General features: G+C 44.7%; 1 protein-coding gene across 4 annotated transcripts in view; it reads left to right on the forward strand.

The window, feature by feature from the left end:
* LOC112251520 (1-phosphatidylinositol 4,5-bisphosphate phosphodiesterase beta-1-like) overlaps positions 1–19,592 on the forward strand; it is a 281,755-nt gene that overhangs the window by 66,899 nt on the left and 195,264 nt on the right. For all 4 annotated transcript variants that reach the window (XM_042300899.1, XM_042300898.1, XM_042300896.1 and 1 more), the window contains exon 3: positions 15,822–15,890. In XM_042300899.1, the coding sequence (XP_042156833.1) occupies positions 15,822–15,890 (69 nt within the window). The remainder of the gene's footprint in view (positions 1–15,821; positions 15,891–19,592) is intronic.

Consider the following 19,592-nt stretch of genomic DNA (forward strand, 5'->3'; position numbering starts at 1 on the left):
TATATTTACATCATTTCCCATCAATTCCCATTATTAAAGTGGCTGGAGTAGAGTCAGTGTCATTGACAGTGTGTTGGCAGTAGCCACTCAATGTTAGTGGTGGCTGTTTAACAGTCTGATGGCCTTGAGATAGAAGCTGTTTTTCAGTCTCTCGGTCCCAGCTTTGATGCACCTGTACTGACCTCGCCTTCTGGATGACAGCGGGGTGAACAGGCAGTGGCTCGGGTCGTTGATGTCCTTGATGATCTTTATGGCCTTCCTGTAGCATCGGGTGGTGTAGGTGTCCTGGAGGGCAGGTAGTTTGCCCCCGGTGATGCGTTGTGCAGACCTCACTACCCTCTGGAGAGCCTTACGGTTGAGGGCGGTGCAGTTGCCATACCAGGCGGTGATACAGCCCGCCAGGATGCTCTCCTGTAGGTCACATGGGGGAGAGGCGTGGTGCCGTGAGGTGATGCTTTATTTGTTTTTAAACCAGGTTATCTGTTCACTTGCGCTATATGAGATGGAAGGGAGTTCCATGCACTCATCACTCTGTATAATACTGTACGTTTCCTTGAATTTGTCCTGGACCTGGGGACTGTGAAAAGACCCCTGATGACATGTCTGGTGTGGTAAGTGTGTGTGTCAGAGAGACAGAGGGAGGCATACCGGTTGCTTGGCTTTCAAAGGGAAAATGAAAAATGTATTTCCATTAACCCACTTTGTCCTGAGGTACAGGTAGAGGTAGAGGTAGAGGTGGTAGTGGTAGAGGAGGTAGTGGTAGAGGAGGTAGTGGTAAAGGAGGAGGTAGAAGTGGAGGTAGAGGTAAAGATGGAGGTAGAGGAGGTAGAGGTAGAGGAGGTAGAGGTGGCGGTAGAGGTAGAGAAGGTAATGGTAGAGGAGGAGGTAGAGGTGGCAGTAGAGGTAGAGGAGGTAGTGGTAGAGGAAGAGGTAGAGGAGGTAGAAGTGAGGGTAGAGGAGGTAATGGTAGAGGAGGTAGTGGTAAAGAAGGTAGAGGTAGAGGAGGTAGAGGTAGAGGTGGGGGTAGAGGGGGTTGAGGTGGGTGTAGAGAACATAGAGCTAGAGGAGGTAGAGGTGGGGGTAGAGAAGGTAGAGGTACAGGAGGTAGAGATAGGGGTAGATGAGGTAGAGGTAGAGGTGGGGGTAGAGATGGTAGAGATGAAGCTACAGGAGGTAGAGGTAGAGGGAGGTGGGGGTAGAGAAGGTAGAGGTAGAGGAGGTAGAGATAGGGGTAGAGGAGGTAGAGGAGGTAGAGGTGGGGGTAGAGAAGGTAGAGGTAGAGGAGGTAGTGGTAGAGGTAGAGGTAGAGGAGGTAGTGGTAGAAGTGGGGTAGAGAAGGTAGAGGTGGAGGTAGAGGTGGGGATAGAGAAGGTAGAGGTAGAGGTAGAGGAGGTAGAGATAGGGGTAGAGGAGGTAGAGGTGGAGGTAGGGGTAGACAAGGTGGAGGTAGAGGAGGTAGAGGTGGAGGTAGACAAGGTAGAGGTGGAGGTAGACAAGGTAGAGGTGGAGGTAGAGCTAGTGGTAGAGGTTGGGGTAGAGAAGGTAGAGGTGGAGGTAGAGGTGGGGGTAGAGCAGGTAGAGGTGGAGGTAGAGGAGGTAGTGGTGGAGGTAGAGGTAGAGGTGGTAGTGGTAGAAGTAGGGGTAGAGAAGGTAGAGGTGGAGGTAGAGGGGGTGGGGGTAGAGGTAGAGGGGTAGTGATAGAGAGGGGTAGAGGTAGAGGAGGTAGAGGTAGAGGAGGTAGATGTGTCTAAATTAGCTGATGTATGAGATTAGAGCCCATGGTTCACCTGCCACCGCCGACTTCAAAGGGCTTCTCTGACAGTGTGGTGAGGTGGAGGTGAGGTGGAGGTGGGGTGGAGGTGGGGTGAGGTGATGAGGTGAGGTGGAGGTGAGGTGAGGTGAGGTGAGATGGAGGTGAGGTGATGAGGTGAGGTGGAGGTAGGGGGGAGAGAGAGAGAGAGAGAGAGAGAGAGAGAGAGAGAGAGAGAGAGAGAGAGAGCAACAGGCTCAACCCACACTAATGCACCCCCCCAAGCCCCATCCTACGACCTAGGAGGTATGTATCAGATGCTCAACATGCTCTGCTCACACCTATTGTAATGGTCTGTGCCTAAACCGCACAAGAGCAACACTAGACACTATTGAGCACAACGATTTTACTATCTCATCCTGAAATATACAAGGCCTGAGGTCATCTGCCTTTGGCCTAAAGAGCAGGAACCCAGGCTTCATCTAAGAAATTGGAAATACAGACACTGTCATCCTACAAGAAACATGGTATAGAGGAGACTGACCCACTGGTTGCTCTCTAGGTTACACAGAGCTGGTCGTCACATCCACCAAACTACTAGGTGTGAAATAGGGAAGAGACTCAGGGGGTATGCTGATTTGGTGTAGAACAGACCTGACCCACTCTACTAAATTAGTCAAAACAGGAAAATTTTACATCTGGCTAGAAATGAATAAGGAAATTATCCTAATGTGTGCTACCTATATCCACCCAATAGAATCCCCTTACTTTAACAATGCAGTTTCTCCATCCTAGAGGGGGAGATCAACCATTTCCAGGCCCAGGGACATGTACTAGTCTGTGGTGACCTAAATACCAGAACTGGACAAGAACCTGACACTCTCAGCACCCAGGGGGACAAACACCTACCTGGAGGTGACAGTATTCTCTATCAAATCAAAACATTTCAAGCAGACAACCTAAGAAAATTAATAACAATGACATATGGTTTGATGAAGAACACAAAAACCTAAGGAAGGGAGCTTGCTGAGTGGTACAGCGGTCTAAGGCACTGCATCCCAGTGCTAGAGGCGTCACTACAGACCTGGGTCCGATCCCAGTTGATCCCAGGCTGTGTCACAACCGGCCATGATCAGAAGTCCCATAGGGCGGCGCACAAATGGCCCAGCGTCGTCCCGGTTAGGGGAGGGTTTGGCCGGATGGGCTTTACTTGGCTCATCGCGCTCTAGCGACTCCTTGTGGCGGGCCAGGCAACTGCAGGCTGACCTCACACGTCAGTTAAACAGTATTTCCTCCAACACATTGGTGCGGCTGGCTTCCGGGTTAAGCAGGCGAGTTAAGCGAATGAGCATGACTCGACCTTTGTCTCCCGAGATCATTGGGGTGTTGCAGCGATGAGACAAGATTGAAATTGGGGAGAAAAGGGGGTCAAAAAATCTATAAATAAAGAAGAAAGAAATTGAGAAACATATCCAAACAAAACCATAGAGACCCAGAAAACCTGAGTCTACGCTTTCACTATGGTGTATCACTAATTCAGTACAGAAATACACTACGGAAAAAGAAGGAACAGCACGTCAGAAATCAGCTCAATGTAATTGAAGAATCCATAGAATCGAACGACATCTGGGAAAATTGGAACCCACTAAACCAGCAACAACACGAAGAGTTATCTGTACAAAATGGAGATGTGTGGAAAAACCACTTCTCCAATCTTTTTGGCTCTATAACAAAGAACAAACAGCAACAACATATGCATGATCAATTACAAATCTTAGAATCAGTTATTAGAGACTACCAGAACCAAATTACATTGAATGAACTACAGGACAAAATACAAACCCTCCAATCCAAAAAGGCCTGTGGTGTTGATGGTATCCTACATGAAATGATAAAATATTCAGACCACAAATTCCAATTGGCTATACTTAAACTCTTTAACATCATCCTCAGCTTTGGCATCTTCCCCAATATTTGGAACCAAAGACTGATCACCCCAATCCACAAAAGTGGAGACAAATTAGACCCCAATAACAACAGTGGGATATGCGTCAACAGCAACCTTAGGAAAATCCTCTGCATTATAATTAACAGCAGACTCATACATTTCCTCACTGAAAAAAATGTACTGAGCAAATGTCAAACTGGCTTTTTACCAAATTACAGTACGACAGCCCACGTATTCACCCTGCACCTAATTGACTAACAAACAAACCAAAACAAAAAAAGCCTTCTCATGCTTTGTTAATTTCTAAAAAAGCTTTTGACTCAATTTGACATAATGGTCTGCTATACAAATTGATGGAAAGTGGTGTTGGGGGAAAAACATACGACATTATAAAATCCATGTAGACAAAACACAAGAGTGCGGTTGAAATTGGCAAAAACACATATTTCTATCCACAGGGCCGTGGGGTGAGACAGGAATGCAGCTTAAGTCCCATCCTCTTCAACATATATATCAACGAATTGGTGAGAGACAAGGCAAGAAGGGCCTTCTATACCATCAAAAGGAACATAAAATATGAAATACCAATTAGGATCTGGCTAAGAAATACCTGAACCAGTTATAGAACCCACTGCCCTTCATGACCCCGCATGCAGAATTCTGCAACAATATCCTCTGTGTACAATGTAAAACACCAAATAATGCATGCAAAGCAGAATTAGGCCGATACCCGCTAATTATCAATATCCAGAAAAGAGACTTGAATTCTACAACCACCTAAAAGGAAGCAATTCCCAAACCTTACGTAATAAAGCCATCACCTACAGAGAGATGAACCTGGAGAAGAGTCCTCTAAGCAAGCTGGTCCTGGGGCTCTGTTCACAAACACAAACACACCCCACAGAGCCCCAGGACAGCAACACAATTAGATCCAACCAAATCATGAGAAAACAAAAAAAGATAATTACTTGACACATTGGAAATAATTAACAAACTGGGCAAACTAGAATGCTATTTGGCCCTAAACAGAGAGTACACAGTGGCAGAATACCTGACCACTGTGAATGACCCAAAATTAAGCTTTGACTACTGTATGTACAGACTCAGTGAGCATAGCCTTGCTATTGAGAGAGGTCGCCGTAGACAGACCTGGCTCTCAAGAGAAGACAGGCTATGTGCACACTGCCCACAAAATGAGGTGGAAACTGAGCTGCACTTCCTGACCTCCTGCCAAATGTATGACCATATTAGAGACACATAATTCCCTCAGATTACACAGACCAACAAAGAACTCGAAAACAAATCCAATTTTGATAAACTCGAATATCTATTGGGTAAATACCACAGTGTGCCATCACAGCAGCAAGATTTGTGACCTGTTGCCACAAGAAAAGGGCAACCAGTGAAGAACAAACACCATTGTAAATACAACCCATATTTATGTTTATTTATTTTCCCTTTTTGTGCTTTAACTATTTGCACATTATTACACTGTATATACAGTAGATATAATATGACATTTGTAATGTCTTTATTGTTTTGAAAAATGTTTACTGTGGTCTTGGCTGTTGGAAGGAGAGGACCAAGGTGCAGCGTGGTGAGCGTACATTTTCTTTTAATGATCAAAAATGACACCAAACAAAACATTAAACACTACAAACACCAACCGTGAAGCTCAAAAGCAAAGTGCTCTAAACAAAGTCAACTTCCGACAAACACAGGGCACCTAAGTATGGGGAACCTAAAGGGCACCTAAGTATGGTTCCCAATCAGAGACAACGATAGACAGCTGTCCCTGATTGAGAACCATACCCGGCCAAACACAAAGAAATAGAAAACATAGAATGCCCACCCCAACTCACGCCCTGAACAAACCAAAATAGAGACATAAAAAGGATCTAAGGTCAGGGCGTGACAACTGTTAATTTGTATTGTTTATTTCACTTGTATATTATCTACCTCACTTGCTTAACACATGTTTCCCATGCCAATAAAGCCCCTTGAATTGAATTGAATTGAGTGGAGGAGGGAGAGAAAAGAGGCAGATTTCCAAAAAGAAGGATTACAGAAGGAAAGAAAAAATGAGGAGAGATTGAAACAGGCAGAGAACCAACCATCCAACAACATGGTTGACAGAGGAAGGAATGAAAGAGAGAGATGTGGGAGCCCAGAGACTGCAGGGGATGATGGAGCGCTGAGGGAAGCAGCTTTTCTCCTTCTGTCATTATGTTGTTCCTCTCTGCTATTTATCAGACAAGACTGTTATTCCCCTAGCATCACTCACTCCACCCCATCCTTCACTTCACTGTGTGTGTGTGTGTGTGTGTGTGTGTGTGTGTGTGTGTGTGTGTGTGTGTGTGTGTGTGTGTGTCGTAGGCTATCCTGGCTCCCTGGACTACACACTGCTAGATTGATGTTCTGTGAAAAGCAGTATGAGTATGCGTGTGTAAGACAAAACTCCCTCAGGCCTCACCTCGTGCTCCTCTTTCTCCACTGTCCCCCTTTATCTACTTTCCCTAATCTCCCCTTTCTCCACTGTCCCCTCCAGCTTCCCCCCCCCTTTCTCCACTGTCCCCCCATCTCCTCCCTCCCTCTCCCCCTTCTCCCTGTCTTCCACAATCTCCTCCCTCCCTCTCTCCCCCTTCTCCACTGTCCCCAATCTTTCCCCCTCCCCCTTCTCCACTGTCTTCCCACAATCTCCTCCCCCTCTCTTCCCCCCTCCAGCTCCTCCCCCTCTCCCCTTTCTCCACTGTCCCCCACAATCTCTCTCCCTCCCCCTCTCTCCCCCTTCTCCACTGTCTTCCACAATCTCCTCCCTCCCTCTCTCTCCCCTTCTCCACTGTCTTCCACAATCTCCTCCCTCCCTCCCTCTCCCCTTCTCCACTGTCTTCCACAATCTCCTCCTCCCCCCTCTCTCTCCCCTTCTCCACTGTCCTCCACAATCTCCTCCCTCCCTCTCTCCCCTCTTCTCCACTGTCCCCCCAATCTCCTCCCTCCCCTCTCTCCCCTTTCTCCACTGTCTTCCACAATCTCCTCCCTCCCTCTCTCCCCCTTCTCCACTGTCTTCCACAATCTCCACTCCCCCCCCCTCCCTCTTCCCCCTTCTCCACTGTCCTCCACTTTCTCCACTGTCCCCCATCAGTCAATCAATCAAATTTATTTATAAAGCCCTTTTTACATCAGCAGATGTCACAAAGTGCTATACAGAAACCCAGCCTAAAACCCCAAACAGCAAGCAATGCAGATATAGAAGCAAGGTGGCTGGGAAAAACTCCCTAGAAAGACCAAAACCTAGGAAGAAACATAGAGAGGAACCAGGCTATGAGGGGGGGGCAGTCCTCTTCTGGCTGTGCCATGTGGAGATTATAACAGAACATGGACATTAAGCCCAGATTGTTCTTCAAGATGTTCAAAAGTTCATAGATGACCAGCAGGGTCATTCAGAGGTTGAGACAGCAGGTGCGGTAGAGAGAGAGAGAGAGTCAAAAACAGCATGTCCAGGACAAGGTAGCAAGTCCAGTAAACAGGTCAGGGTTCCATAGCTAACATAGTTAACATATGTTTCCCATGCCAATAAAGCGCCTTGAATTTACTTGAGAGAGAGAGCCTGACCACTGTGACTGACCCAAACTTAAGGAAAGCTTTGACTATGTGCTAACTCAATGAGACAAATATTTCCCTCAGATTACACAGAACCACAAAGAATTCGAAAACAAATCCAATTTTAATAAATGCCCATATCTATTGGGTGAAAGACCACTGTGTGCCATCACAGCAGGAAGATTTGTGACCTGTTGCCACAAGAAAAGGGCAACCAGTGAAGAACAAACACCATTGTAAATGAAACCCATATTTATGTTTGTTTATTTTCCCTTTTGTACATTAACTCTTTGCACATTGTTCCAACACTGTATATAAACATAATATGACATTTGAAATGTCTCTATTATTTTATAACTTGTGTGAGTGTAATATTTACTGTTATTAATATTTACTTTTTATTGTTTATTTCACTTTTGTTTATCCATTTCACTTGCTTTGGCAATGTAAACATTTGTTTCCCATGCCAGTAAAACCCTTTGAATTGAATTGAATTGAATTGAATTGAGAGAAATGGAGAGAGAGAGAGAGAGAGAGAGAGAGAGAGGAGAGGAAGAGCGAGAGGGAGAGGGAGAGAAAGAGACAGACAAACAAACAAACAAAGGGGATTGTGTTAATGTGTGATCGAGACAGACAGACAGACAGACAGACAGACAGACAGACAGACAGACAGACAGACAGACAGACAGACAGACAGACAGACAGACAGAGAGCATCTCAGTTGTATGGTTCCTATTGTGTTCCAGAGATGAGTGAGTCTGTAGTTGTTCTCAAAGCAGCACTTAGCTGTTTACTGTGAAGACTAGAGAACAGTGAGCAACAGGTAGCTGCAGATTGTACAGAAGGCCATTATAAGAGGCAGCTTAGACTGTGAATACAGCAATGACCTCCACTCCTGTCCCTCCTTCCACTCTTATCTGCCTGACAACGTCTGGCTTCCTTAGGAACCACAGCTGTTTCCCGGTGTTGGTTTATGCTGAGATTTGGGATCTGAGAGACTGGCATTCAAATAAATACAGTATGAATCTTTGGTTTTAGTATTGGGCAGTATCCATTAAACACCTTAGAATTGTATTGCTGATTTAGGATCACGTTCCCCTTTTTATGATGTAAAATGCAAAACTGATGCTAGATCAGCATTCCTACTCTGAGACGCTTTGTGAATATGGGCCCTGGTTTGTTTTTAACAGATTTTAAAACAGTATGCAGTAGTAGCACTGAATATGGGTGGAATTGTTTTTGTCCGTTTGTCACTTCTTATTTTGGAACTGACAAACAGACAGACAGACAGACAGACAGACAGACAGACAGACAGACAGACAGACAGACAGACAGACAGACAGACAGACAGACAGACAGACAGACAGGCAGACAGACAGACAGACAGACAGACAGACAGACAGACAGACAGACAGACAGACAGACAGACAGACAGACAGACAGACAGACAGACAGACAGACAGACAGACAGACAGACAGACAGACAGACAGACAGACAGACCTTTAGAGCCCAGTTATTTTATATTGCATGGAGTTAGCATGTCAACCTAGCATGTCAGCCTAGCCTGTCAGCGCTGTGGAAAGCCCTATCTGTCTGGCTAGGTGATTTAAAAGTCACATGTTTTTTTAAAGTGAAATGGAAACTATTGGAATTGCCAGTTTGCTCTTCTAGTTTGGAGTCAACACTCTATGTGCTGACATTCCTTCATCTGTCCTGTCTTAATTATTCTTCAATATTCTGAAGAACTGAATCCATCTCCCCTCCAGCCCAATGAGTGGTTAGTTCCCATAGAGTTACTTTGCACTCTGCAGTAAATCAGAAGAAATTGTTATCAATCCTCCTCTTTCCCTCTAAAGCATTAATTCAGTATTCCTATATTTCTCACTCACCCCTCCCACCGACCTGGTCTCTCACTTAATTCTCAATGACCTACGCAAGCCGTTCCTTACCTCTCCCTCTCTCTCTCTCTCTCTCTCTCTCCCTCTCTCTCTCTCTCTCTCTCTCTGTAGGAACCCTGCGGAGCGCACATCCGTTTGTAACCTGGGAGCTGTCAACCATGCTGCTCTTTAAATGAGCTAGCTAACCCTGTGGCTGTCAGCAACGCTTCCCTCACTCCATCTCTCCCTCGCTTGTTCACTTTTCTCACTCTTGGCCACCCTCTCTCCCTCTCCATCCTCTATTTTTCTCTCTTCTTCCATCCCTCATTCGCTTGATCACCGCTCTCCATCTCTCACTGCTATTCCTTTATCCTCTCTCCTTCCATCTTCCCATGTTTTTTTTTAGTTTCCCCCTTTTCCCCCCAATTTTGTGGTATCCAATTGGTAGTTCCAATCTTGTCTCATCGCTGCAACTCCTGTACGGACTCGGGAGAGGCGTCCTCCAAAACATAACCCAACCAAGGAGAATTGCTTCTAGACACAATGTCCACTTAACCTGGAAGCCAGCTGCACCAATGTGTCAGAGCTGGTGACTGTGTCAGCGTGCATTACCCCCGGCCTGCGATGCAGTGCCTTAGACCACTGCGCTACACGTGAGGCCTATCTATCCATTTTGAAATAAAAGCAAACTAGATCTACACCAGATAGTCTGATCTTGATTGCGCTACAGCACATTGTACTCATCACATTTGCACATGTACACATATCTTACGCAAACCCTAATAGATTCCTAGCTACCACATTCTGAGAACCATTATGTTTCTTAGAGCTTGGTGAGAGTGTGGTTGTCCTATGGTTGTTTTGTATACAACCTTCACACATCTTTCTGGGATTGGTGCAGGATAGTTGTTTGGCTTTGGAACATTCTCAGCACATTTAAGGAACCTGACAACAAATAATTGGTATTTCATTACTTAACAGAACGTTTCCGAAAAGTTCAAACATGGTTACATTAAATTTTAGTCATGTTCTAGGAACATTCTCCGACTGTTTTGACATTGGGAATGTTCTGAAATAGTCCAGAGAATGTTAAGAAAAAACTATCTTCTGTGGGAATGTCAGTACTTCAGCATAACGTTTCCTAAAGGTTGCCTCATGGTTCCATTTAAAGTCATGTTCTCAAATTGATCCAAGAAGATTAAGAAACAACATTCTTCTGTGGGTATTTCAGTACTTCAGCATAACGTTTCCTAAAGGTTGCCTCATGGTTCCATTTAAAGTCATGTTCTCAAATTGATCCAAGAAGATTAAGAAACAACATTCTTCTGTGGGTATTTCAGTACTTCAGCATAACGTTTCCTAAAGGTTGCCTCATGGTTCTATTTAAAGTTATTTTCTCAAATTGTGCATGGAACATTATTCTTAACTTTCCAGAAAAAACACAAGAAAACTTTATCCACGTTCAGAAATCGTTAGAAGAATGTAATTTAAAAACATTAATTCTCAAAACTCCCGGGAAAACGTTCAAGGAACCAGAGTAAAATGTTCTCAGAACCTCCCTGTAACCTAAAAAATTATAATTCCGTGAACAGGCACATTTTTCACTTCTTCAGAACATTTTTTAAAAAATTCAGTTTTATCGGTCAGGAAACGTATGGCTTCGTTCCCACAACCAATGTGAAACCAAAAACTAAAGTTTCCATAACTTCCAAGGAACCAAATGTGCTAGCTGGGTTATCACTGGCCTTCATATTGACAGAGAAACACAGAGAGACACACCCAGGGAAGCAGAGATACAGTGAGAAGCAGAGAGACACAGTTAGATAGAGGGGAAAAGAGACAGAGAGACACAGAGGGAAGAAGGGTACACAGCGAGACAGAGTAGGACACCACAGGCAAACAGAGACACAGAGGGACACACAGGGATGTAGAGAGAAACACATGGAGACACAGGGAAACAGACAGACAGGGATGTAGAGAGAAACCCATGGAGACACAGGGAAACAGACAGACAGGGATGTAGAGAGAAACCCATGGAGACACAGGGAAACAGACAGACAGGGATGTAGAGAGAAACCCATGGAGACACAGGGAAACAGACAGACAGGGATGTAGAGAGAAACCCATGGAGACACAGGGAAACAGAGACACAGAGGGACACACAGGGATGTAGAGAGAAACCCATGGAGACACAGGGAAACAGACAGACAGAGAGAAACCCATGGAAACACAGGGAAACAGACAGACAGGGATGTAGAGAGAAACCCATGGAGACACAGGGAAACAGACACACAGGGATGTAGAGAGAAACCCATGGAGACACAGGGAAACAGAGACACAGAGGGACACACAGGGATGTAGAGAGAAACCCATGGAGACACAGGGAAACAGACAGACAGGGATGTAGAGAGAAACCCATGGAGACACAGGGAAACAGAGACACAGAGGGACACACAGGGATGTAGAGAGAAACCCATGGAGACACAGGGAAACAGAGACACAGAGGGACACACAGGGATGTAGAGAGAAACCCATGGAGACACAGGGAAACAGACAGACAGGGATGTAGAGAGAAACCCATGGAGACACAGGGAAACAGAGACACAGAGGGACACACAGGGATGTAGAGAGAAACCCATGGAGACACAGGGAAACAGACAGACAGGGATGTAGAGAGAAACCCATGGAAACACAGGGAAACAGACAGACAGGGATGTAGAGAGAAACCCATGGAGACACAGGGAAACAGACAGACAGGGATATAGAGAGAAACCCATGGAAACACAGGGAAACAGACAGACAGGGATGTAAGAGAGAAACCCATGGAAACACAGGGAAACAGACAGACAGGGATGTAGAGAGAAACCCATGGAGACACAGGGAAACAGACAGACATGGAACCACATAGGGAAACAGACAGGGAACCACAGGGAAACAGACAGACAGGGATGTAGAGAGAAACCCATGGAGACACAGGGAAACAGACAGACAGGGATGTAGAGAGAAACCCATGGAGACACAGGGAAACAGACAGACATGGAACCACATAGGGAAACACAGCTGGGAACCACAGAGAAACAGAGAGGCACAGGAAGTGATACCCTCAGGGCAGTGCAGGTTAAGCATGTTCATTAATTTCTCCTGGTTCTCTGGCTGGCCCTGCCAGCTCCCTGAACGTGATGTGTATTCTAATAAGCTCTCCTGGCTGTGTTGTTGCGTACACTAATAACCTCAGAGATGTTGGAATGGACAAGACGTGCAAATCGAAAAGAAATGGGATTTAAAGAATGAATCCAAATTCAATGCGTGAATAGAATTTAACAGCAATGTGAGAAAATACCACAATAAGATAATGCATTTTTGACAGATCAAGACATTGCATGAGTAAGCATATTAATCTACATACTGAGAAGCCAGTTAAAATCCTATCAGTTTTCTATTCTGTGGAGAACTGATGCTGGATAAGTGAGCTCAGTTTGTTCACCATAGGCTTTAGTGTGTCTTCGTATTATTCAGTGTGTCTTCGTTCTTTGGACTTTGTGTAATGGTTCCATGGAAGTTTTGTCTAGTTCCCAGTTTGTCCCAGGGACGTCTCCAAGGACGTTTTTTTAGCATGTACTTGGGATATTGTGTCTCCATAGACAAACATTGGCAGTAGAATGGCTTTACTGAAGAGCTCAGTGACTTTCAATGTGGTACTGTCCTTAGGATGCCACCTTTCCAACAGTCAGTTTGTAAAATGTCTGCCCTGCTAGAGTTGCCCCGGTCAACTGTACGAGCTGTTATTGTGAAGTGGAAACGTCTAGGAGCAACAACGGCTCAGCTGTGAAGTGGTAGGCCACACAAGCTCACAGAAGGGACCGCCGAGTGCTGAAGCTTGACGCGTGTAAAAATCGTCTGTCCCCGGTTGCAACACTCACTACCGAGTTCCAAACTGCCTCTGGTAGCAACGTGAACACAAGAACTGTTCGTCTGGAGCTTCATGAAATGGGTTATCATGGCCGAGCAGCCGCAAGCAAGCTTCAGATCACCATGTGCAATGCCAATCGTTGGCTGGAGTAGTGTAAAGCTTGCAGCCATTCGACTCTGGAACAGTGGAAACTCATTCTCTGAAATTATGAATCGCATTTCACCATCTGGCAGTCCGACGGACAAGTCTGGATTTGGCGGATGCCTGGAGAACGTTATCTACCGCCAATGCATAGTGCCAACTCTAAAGTTTGCTGGAGGAGTAATAATTGTCTGGGGCTGTTTTTCATGGTTCGGGCCCCTTAGTTCCAGTGAAGAGAAATCTTAACGCTACAGCATACAATGACATTGTCGAGATCGGTGTGAAAGAACTTGACTGGCCTGCACAGAGCCCTGGCCTCAACCCGATTGAACACCTTTGGGATGAATTGGAACGGTGACTGCGAGTCAGGCCTAATCACCCAACATCAGTTGCCCGACCTCACTAATTCTCTTGTGGCTGAATGGAAGCAAGTCCCCGCAGCAATGTTCCAATACCTAGTGGAAAGCCTTCCCAGAAGAGTGGAGGCTGTTGTAGCAGCAATGTACCAACATCTAGTGGAAAGCCTTCCCAGAAGAGTGGAGGCTGTTATTACAGCAATGTACTAACATCTAGTGGAAAGCCTTCCCAGAAGAGTGGAGGCTGTTATAGCAGCAATGTACCAACATCTAGTGGAAAGCCTTCCCAGAAGAGTGGAGGCTGTTATAGCAGCAAAAGTAGGACGAACTCCATATCAAAGCCCATGATTTTGTAATGAGATGTTCGACGAGCAGGTGTCCACATACTTTTGGTCATGTAGTGTACATGTTGTTGTTTAAAAAAAAAAAAAATTCACCTTTATTTAATCAGTTGAGAACAAGTTCTCATTTGTGTGTGTGTGTGTGTGTGTGTGTGTGTGTGTGTGTGTGTGTGTGTGTGCTGTGTGTGTGTGTGTGTGCGTGTGTGTGTGTGTGTGTGTGTCTGTGCACTCATGAGTGTTGTGTCTAAGTGTGTGAATCCACTGTTTAGCAGGACATCAGTCCGTTTAGGAATATGTGTTACCTACTTGTGGCCTAATTGTTATTGTACGACAGTGAGTGTGTTACTGTACGACAGTGAGTGTGTTACTGTACGACAGTGAGTGTGTTACTGTACGACAGTGAGTGTGTTACTGTACGACAATGAGTGTGTTACTGTACGACAGTGAGTGTGTTACTGTACGACAGTGAGTGTGTTAATGTACGACAGTGAGTGTGTTACTGTATGACAGTGAGTGTGTTAATGTACGACAGTGAGTGTGTTACTGTATGACAGTGAGTGTGTTACTGTACGACAGTGAGTGTTAATGTACGACAGTGAGTGTTAATGTACGACAGTGAGTGTGTTACTGTATGACAGTGAGTGTGTTAATGTACGACAGTGAGTGTGTTACTGTATGACAGTGAGTGTGTTAATGTACGACAGTGAGTGTGTTACTGTATGACAGTGAGTGTGTTACTGTATGACAGTGAGTGTGTTAATGTACGACAGTGAGTGTGTTACTGTATGACAGTGAGTGTGTTACTGTATGACAGTGAGTGTGTTACTGTACGACAGTGAGTGTTAATGTACGACAGTGAGTGTGTTACTGTATGACAGTGAGTGTGTTAATGTACGACAGTGAGTGTGTTACTGTATGACAGTGAGTGTGTTACTGTACGACAGTGAGTGTTAATGTACGACAGTGAGTGTGTTACTGTATGACAGTGAGTGTGTTAATGTACGACAGTGAGTGTGTTACTGTATGACAGTGAGTGTGTTAATGTACGACAGTGAGTGTGTTACTGTATGACAGTGAGTGTGTTACTGTATGACAGTGAGTGTGTTAATGTACGACAGTGAGTGTGTTACTGTATGACAGTGAGTGTGTTACTGTACGACAGTGAGTGTTAATGTACGACAGTGAGTGTGTTACTGTATGACAGTGAGTGTGTTACTGTACGACAGTGAGTGTTAATGTATGACAGTGAGTGTGTTACTGTATGACAGTGAGTGTGTTAATGTACGACAGTGAGTGTGTTACTGTATGACAGTGAGTGTGTTACTTACAGTGAGTGTTAATGACGACAGTGAGTGTGTTACTGTATGACAGTGAGTGTGTTACTGTACGACAGTGAGTGTGTTACTGTATGACAGTGAGTGTGTTACTGTATGACAGTGAGTGTGTTAATGTACGACAGTGAGTGTGTTACTGTACGACAGTGAGTGTGTTATTTTTTTAAACCTTTATTTAACTAGGCAAGTCGGTTAAGAACAAATTCTTTTTTTCATTGACGGCCTAGGAACAATGGGTAAACTGCCTTGTTTAGGGGCAGAACGACAGATTTTTACCTTGTCAGCTCTGGGATTCAATCTAGCAACCTTTCAGTTACGAGTCCAACGCTCTAACCACTAGGGTACCTGCCGCCCCATACGATAGTGAGTGTGTCATTGTACAATAATGAGTGTTTGTGTTTCTAGACTAGGTGACACACATCTCATCCTCTCCAAAGGGTTCCCCCAGGCAACAAAGGCTGATGTGTTTCCTATCCACTACCTTACACACGTGCACACACACCCACTGGACAAACCCACATGTGACTGAATCTTATCACTCTATTTCTGTTGCTTGTTTACAGGACACTGATCTCCTGGACATTGCCTACATCAAGGACGCCAGGAATGGAAAATGCACAAAAACACCAAAGGTAAGTCAGTCGGGCCAGTGACTTCTGCTCAGTGCACGACTCAAATAGATTCAGATGTACATCTGTGTATCTTAGACAAGCAGACCAATTCTGATCTTTTTTTCCACTAATTCCACTAAAAAGATCACATCAGATATTTTCACATCAGATCTTTTTCAGAACTGATCTGATTGGTCAAAAGACCAGTTAGTAAAAATGTAAAAAATCAGAATTGGGCTTCCTGTCTAAACACAGCCTTATTGTCTTTCTGCCAAAAACTCCAGTTCCAAAGTTTATGACAGGGCTTTATGAGAAATACTGGAAGACAGACAAGCTAATAGGATATATAACAGGGTTTTATGAGAAATACTGGAAGACAGACAAGCTAATAGGATATTTTTTTAGTTTTATGTAGGCTGGACAGGAATATGAGGTGAAAGAGGAAGAGAGAGACAGAGACACAGACATTTTAATATATCTTCAGATGGATACAGAATTGGATATCACTGTACAATGGTGTGTGTGTGTGTGTGTGTGTGTGTGTGTGTGTGTGTGTGTGTGTGTGTGTGTGTGTGTGTGTGTGTGTGTGTGCGTGCGTGCGTGCGTGCGTGCGTGTGTGTGTGTGTGTGTGTACTTATTTGCACACAGAAATACCCCCAGATTAGTCAGATCTGCCAGAATGGCATAGGGAATAGTATAGAACAGAATAGAATAGAATAGAATAGTTATTGTCTTGTCATCTGTAGAAAGCAAATTCCTTTTCTATGCTCCAAACCCCTCGACACATAAACAGACAACATATAAACAAGCACTACTTCAAACGAGGCACAGCTTAGTGTTATTGAGCAATGTCATGGCCTTGGGTGTGTCTGAGTGTCGCATTCTGGCTACAGCTGCTACACCAGGAGTCAAGGAGACTTCAACATAACGACCGTTGGCACAAATCACTAATTGCTATGGTAAACAACAACATATTAAATTCTAGTATTTGGATGGAATGGCCCTTTGTGATGCTCTCCTTCTAAGAGCAGACTGAAGAGCAGACAGCCTGCTAATGATGCATACCAACACACTGGCAGCTGTTGCTTTTGACGCCAAACTGAATTTTAGTTGGTTGTGACCAATCTCATAGGAATATGTATGCATTCTCACATTGGCAAACTATCTGCAACCGTCAGAGAAGCTGTCAGGCATATTTGGCTCTCTGGCCATTCATGCCTCACTTTAAAGGCCATTAATGCCTCACTTTAAAGGCCATTCATGCCTCACTTTAAAGGGCATTAATGCCTCACTTTAAAGGGCATTCATGCCTCACTTTAAAGGCCATTAATGCCTCACTTTAAAGGCCATTCATGCCTCACTTTAAAGGCCATTCATGCCTCACTTTAAAGGCCATTAATGCCTCACTTTAAAGGCCATTAATGCCTCACTTTAAAGGTGCAATATGTAAAAATCGCTCCACCATTTCCTTGTTCCAAAAATTCTAATAGTTCGCCTAATTTCAGTTTATGTGACAAAACAAGCAGTGCAGAGAATCATTGTATCATCTAAACCGCTGTGAAATATATTTTCAATAACCAAAAATATAGTATTTTCAGCTGTTTGAAGCTGGTGTACAGAGACGCAAGTGTAAGAGACGGTGTAAGAAATGCAAAAACTAAACTAAAGAACGGGAAGCATAGAAATAGCGTACATAGAACAGATATACCACTTCTTAGACTTGCTTTCAATGCGTTTGACAGATCTATAACTCAGATTTCTATGTGAATTTGGTCAGGTCACCTGAAAAGTTAAATATTGCAGCTTTAATCAATCAATCAATCAAAATTATATATAAAGCCCTTCTAACTCTACCTCTATCTCTACCTCTACCACAGCCTCTACATCAAATCAAATCACATATATTTGTCACATACGCATGGTTAGCAGATGTTAATGCGAGTGTAGCGAAATGCTTGTGCTTCTAGTTCCGATCATGCGGTAATATCAAATCAAATCAAATGTATTTATATAGCCCTTCGTACATCAGCAGATATCTCAAAGTGCTGTACAGAAACCCAGCCTAAAACCCCAAACAGCAAGCAATGCAGGTGTAGAAGCACAGTGGCTAGGAAAAACTCCCTAGAAAGGCCAAAACCTAGGAGGAAACCTAGAGGAACCAGGCTATGTGGGGTGGCCAGTCCTCTTCTGGCTGTGCCAGGTGGAGATTATAACAGAACATGGCCAAGATGTTCAAATGTTCATAAATGACCAGCATGGTCAAATAATAATGATCACAGGCAGAAGAGTTGAAACTGGAGCAGCAGCACGGCTAGGTGGACTGGGGACAGCAAGGAGTCACCATATCAGGTAGTCCTGAGGCATGGTCCTAGGGCTCAGGTCCTCTGAGAGAGAGAAAGAAAGAGAGAAAGAGAGAATTAGAGAGAGCATACTTAAATTCACACAGGACACCAGATAGGACAGGAGAAGTACACCAGATATAACAAACTGACCCTAGCCCCCCGACACATAAACTACTGCAGCATAAATACTAGAGGCTGAGATATCTAACAAGTAATCTAACCTAACAATTTGAAAACAACTACCTTATACACACACACGTGTAAAGGAATGAATAAGAATATGTACATAAAAATATATGAATGAGTGATGGCCGAACTGCATAGGCAAGATGCAGTAGATGGTATAGAGTACAGTATATACATATGAGATGAGTAATGTAGAGTATGTAAGCATTATATAAAGTGGTGTTGTTAAAAATGACTAGTGATACATTTATTACATACATTTTTCCATTATTAAAGTGGCTGGAGTTGAGTCAGTTTGTTGGCAGCAGCCACTCAATGTTAGTGATGGCTGTTTAACAGTCTGATGGCCTTGAGATAAAAGCTGTTTTTCAGTCTCTCGGTCCCAGCTTTAATGCACCTGTACTGACCTCGCCTTCTGGAGGATAGCTGGGTGAACAGGCAGTGGCTCGGGTGGTTGTTGTCCTTGATTATCTTTTTGGACTTCCTGTGACATCGGGTGGTGTAGGTGTCCTGGAGGGCAGGTAGTTTGCCCCCGGTGATGCGTTGTGCAGACCTCATTACCCTCTGGAGAGCCTTACGGTTGTGGAAGGAGCAGTTACTGTACCAGGCGGTGATGCAGCCCGACAGGATGCTCTCCATTGTGCATCTGTAAAGTCTTGTGAGTGTTTTTGGTGACAAGCCGAATTTCTTCAGCCTCCTGAGGTTGAAGAAGCGCTGCTGCGCCTTCTTCACCACGCTGTCTGGTGGTTGGACTATTTCAGTTTGTCCGTGATGAGTACACCGATGAACTTAAAACTTGCTACCCTCTCCACTACTGTCCCGTCGATGTGGATAGGGGGCAGCTCCCTCTGCTGTTTCCTGAAGTCCACGATCATCTCCTATGTTTTGTTGACATTGAGTGTGAGGTTATTTTCCTGACACCACACTCCGAGGGCCCTCACCTCCTCCCTGTAGGCCGTCTCGTCATTGTTGGTAATCAAGCCTACCACTGTAGTGTCATCTGCAAACTTGATGATTGAGTTGGGGGCGTGCATGGCCACGCAGTCATGGGTGAACAGGGAGTACAGGAGAGGGCTGAGAAATCACCCTTGTGGGGCCCCAGTGTTGCGGATCAGCGGGGTGGAGATGTTGTTACCTACCCTAACCACCTGGGGGCAGCCCGTCAGGAGGTCCAGGACCCAGATGCACAGGGCGG

This window comes from Oncorhynchus tshawytscha, linkage group LG18, assembly GCF_018296145.1.
Source record: "Oncorhynchus tshawytscha isolate Ot180627B linkage group LG18, Otsh_v2.0, whole genome shotgun sequence".
Lineage (NCBI taxonomy): Eukaryota > Metazoa > Chordata > Actinopteri > Salmoniformes > Salmonidae > Oncorhynchus > Oncorhynchus tshawytscha.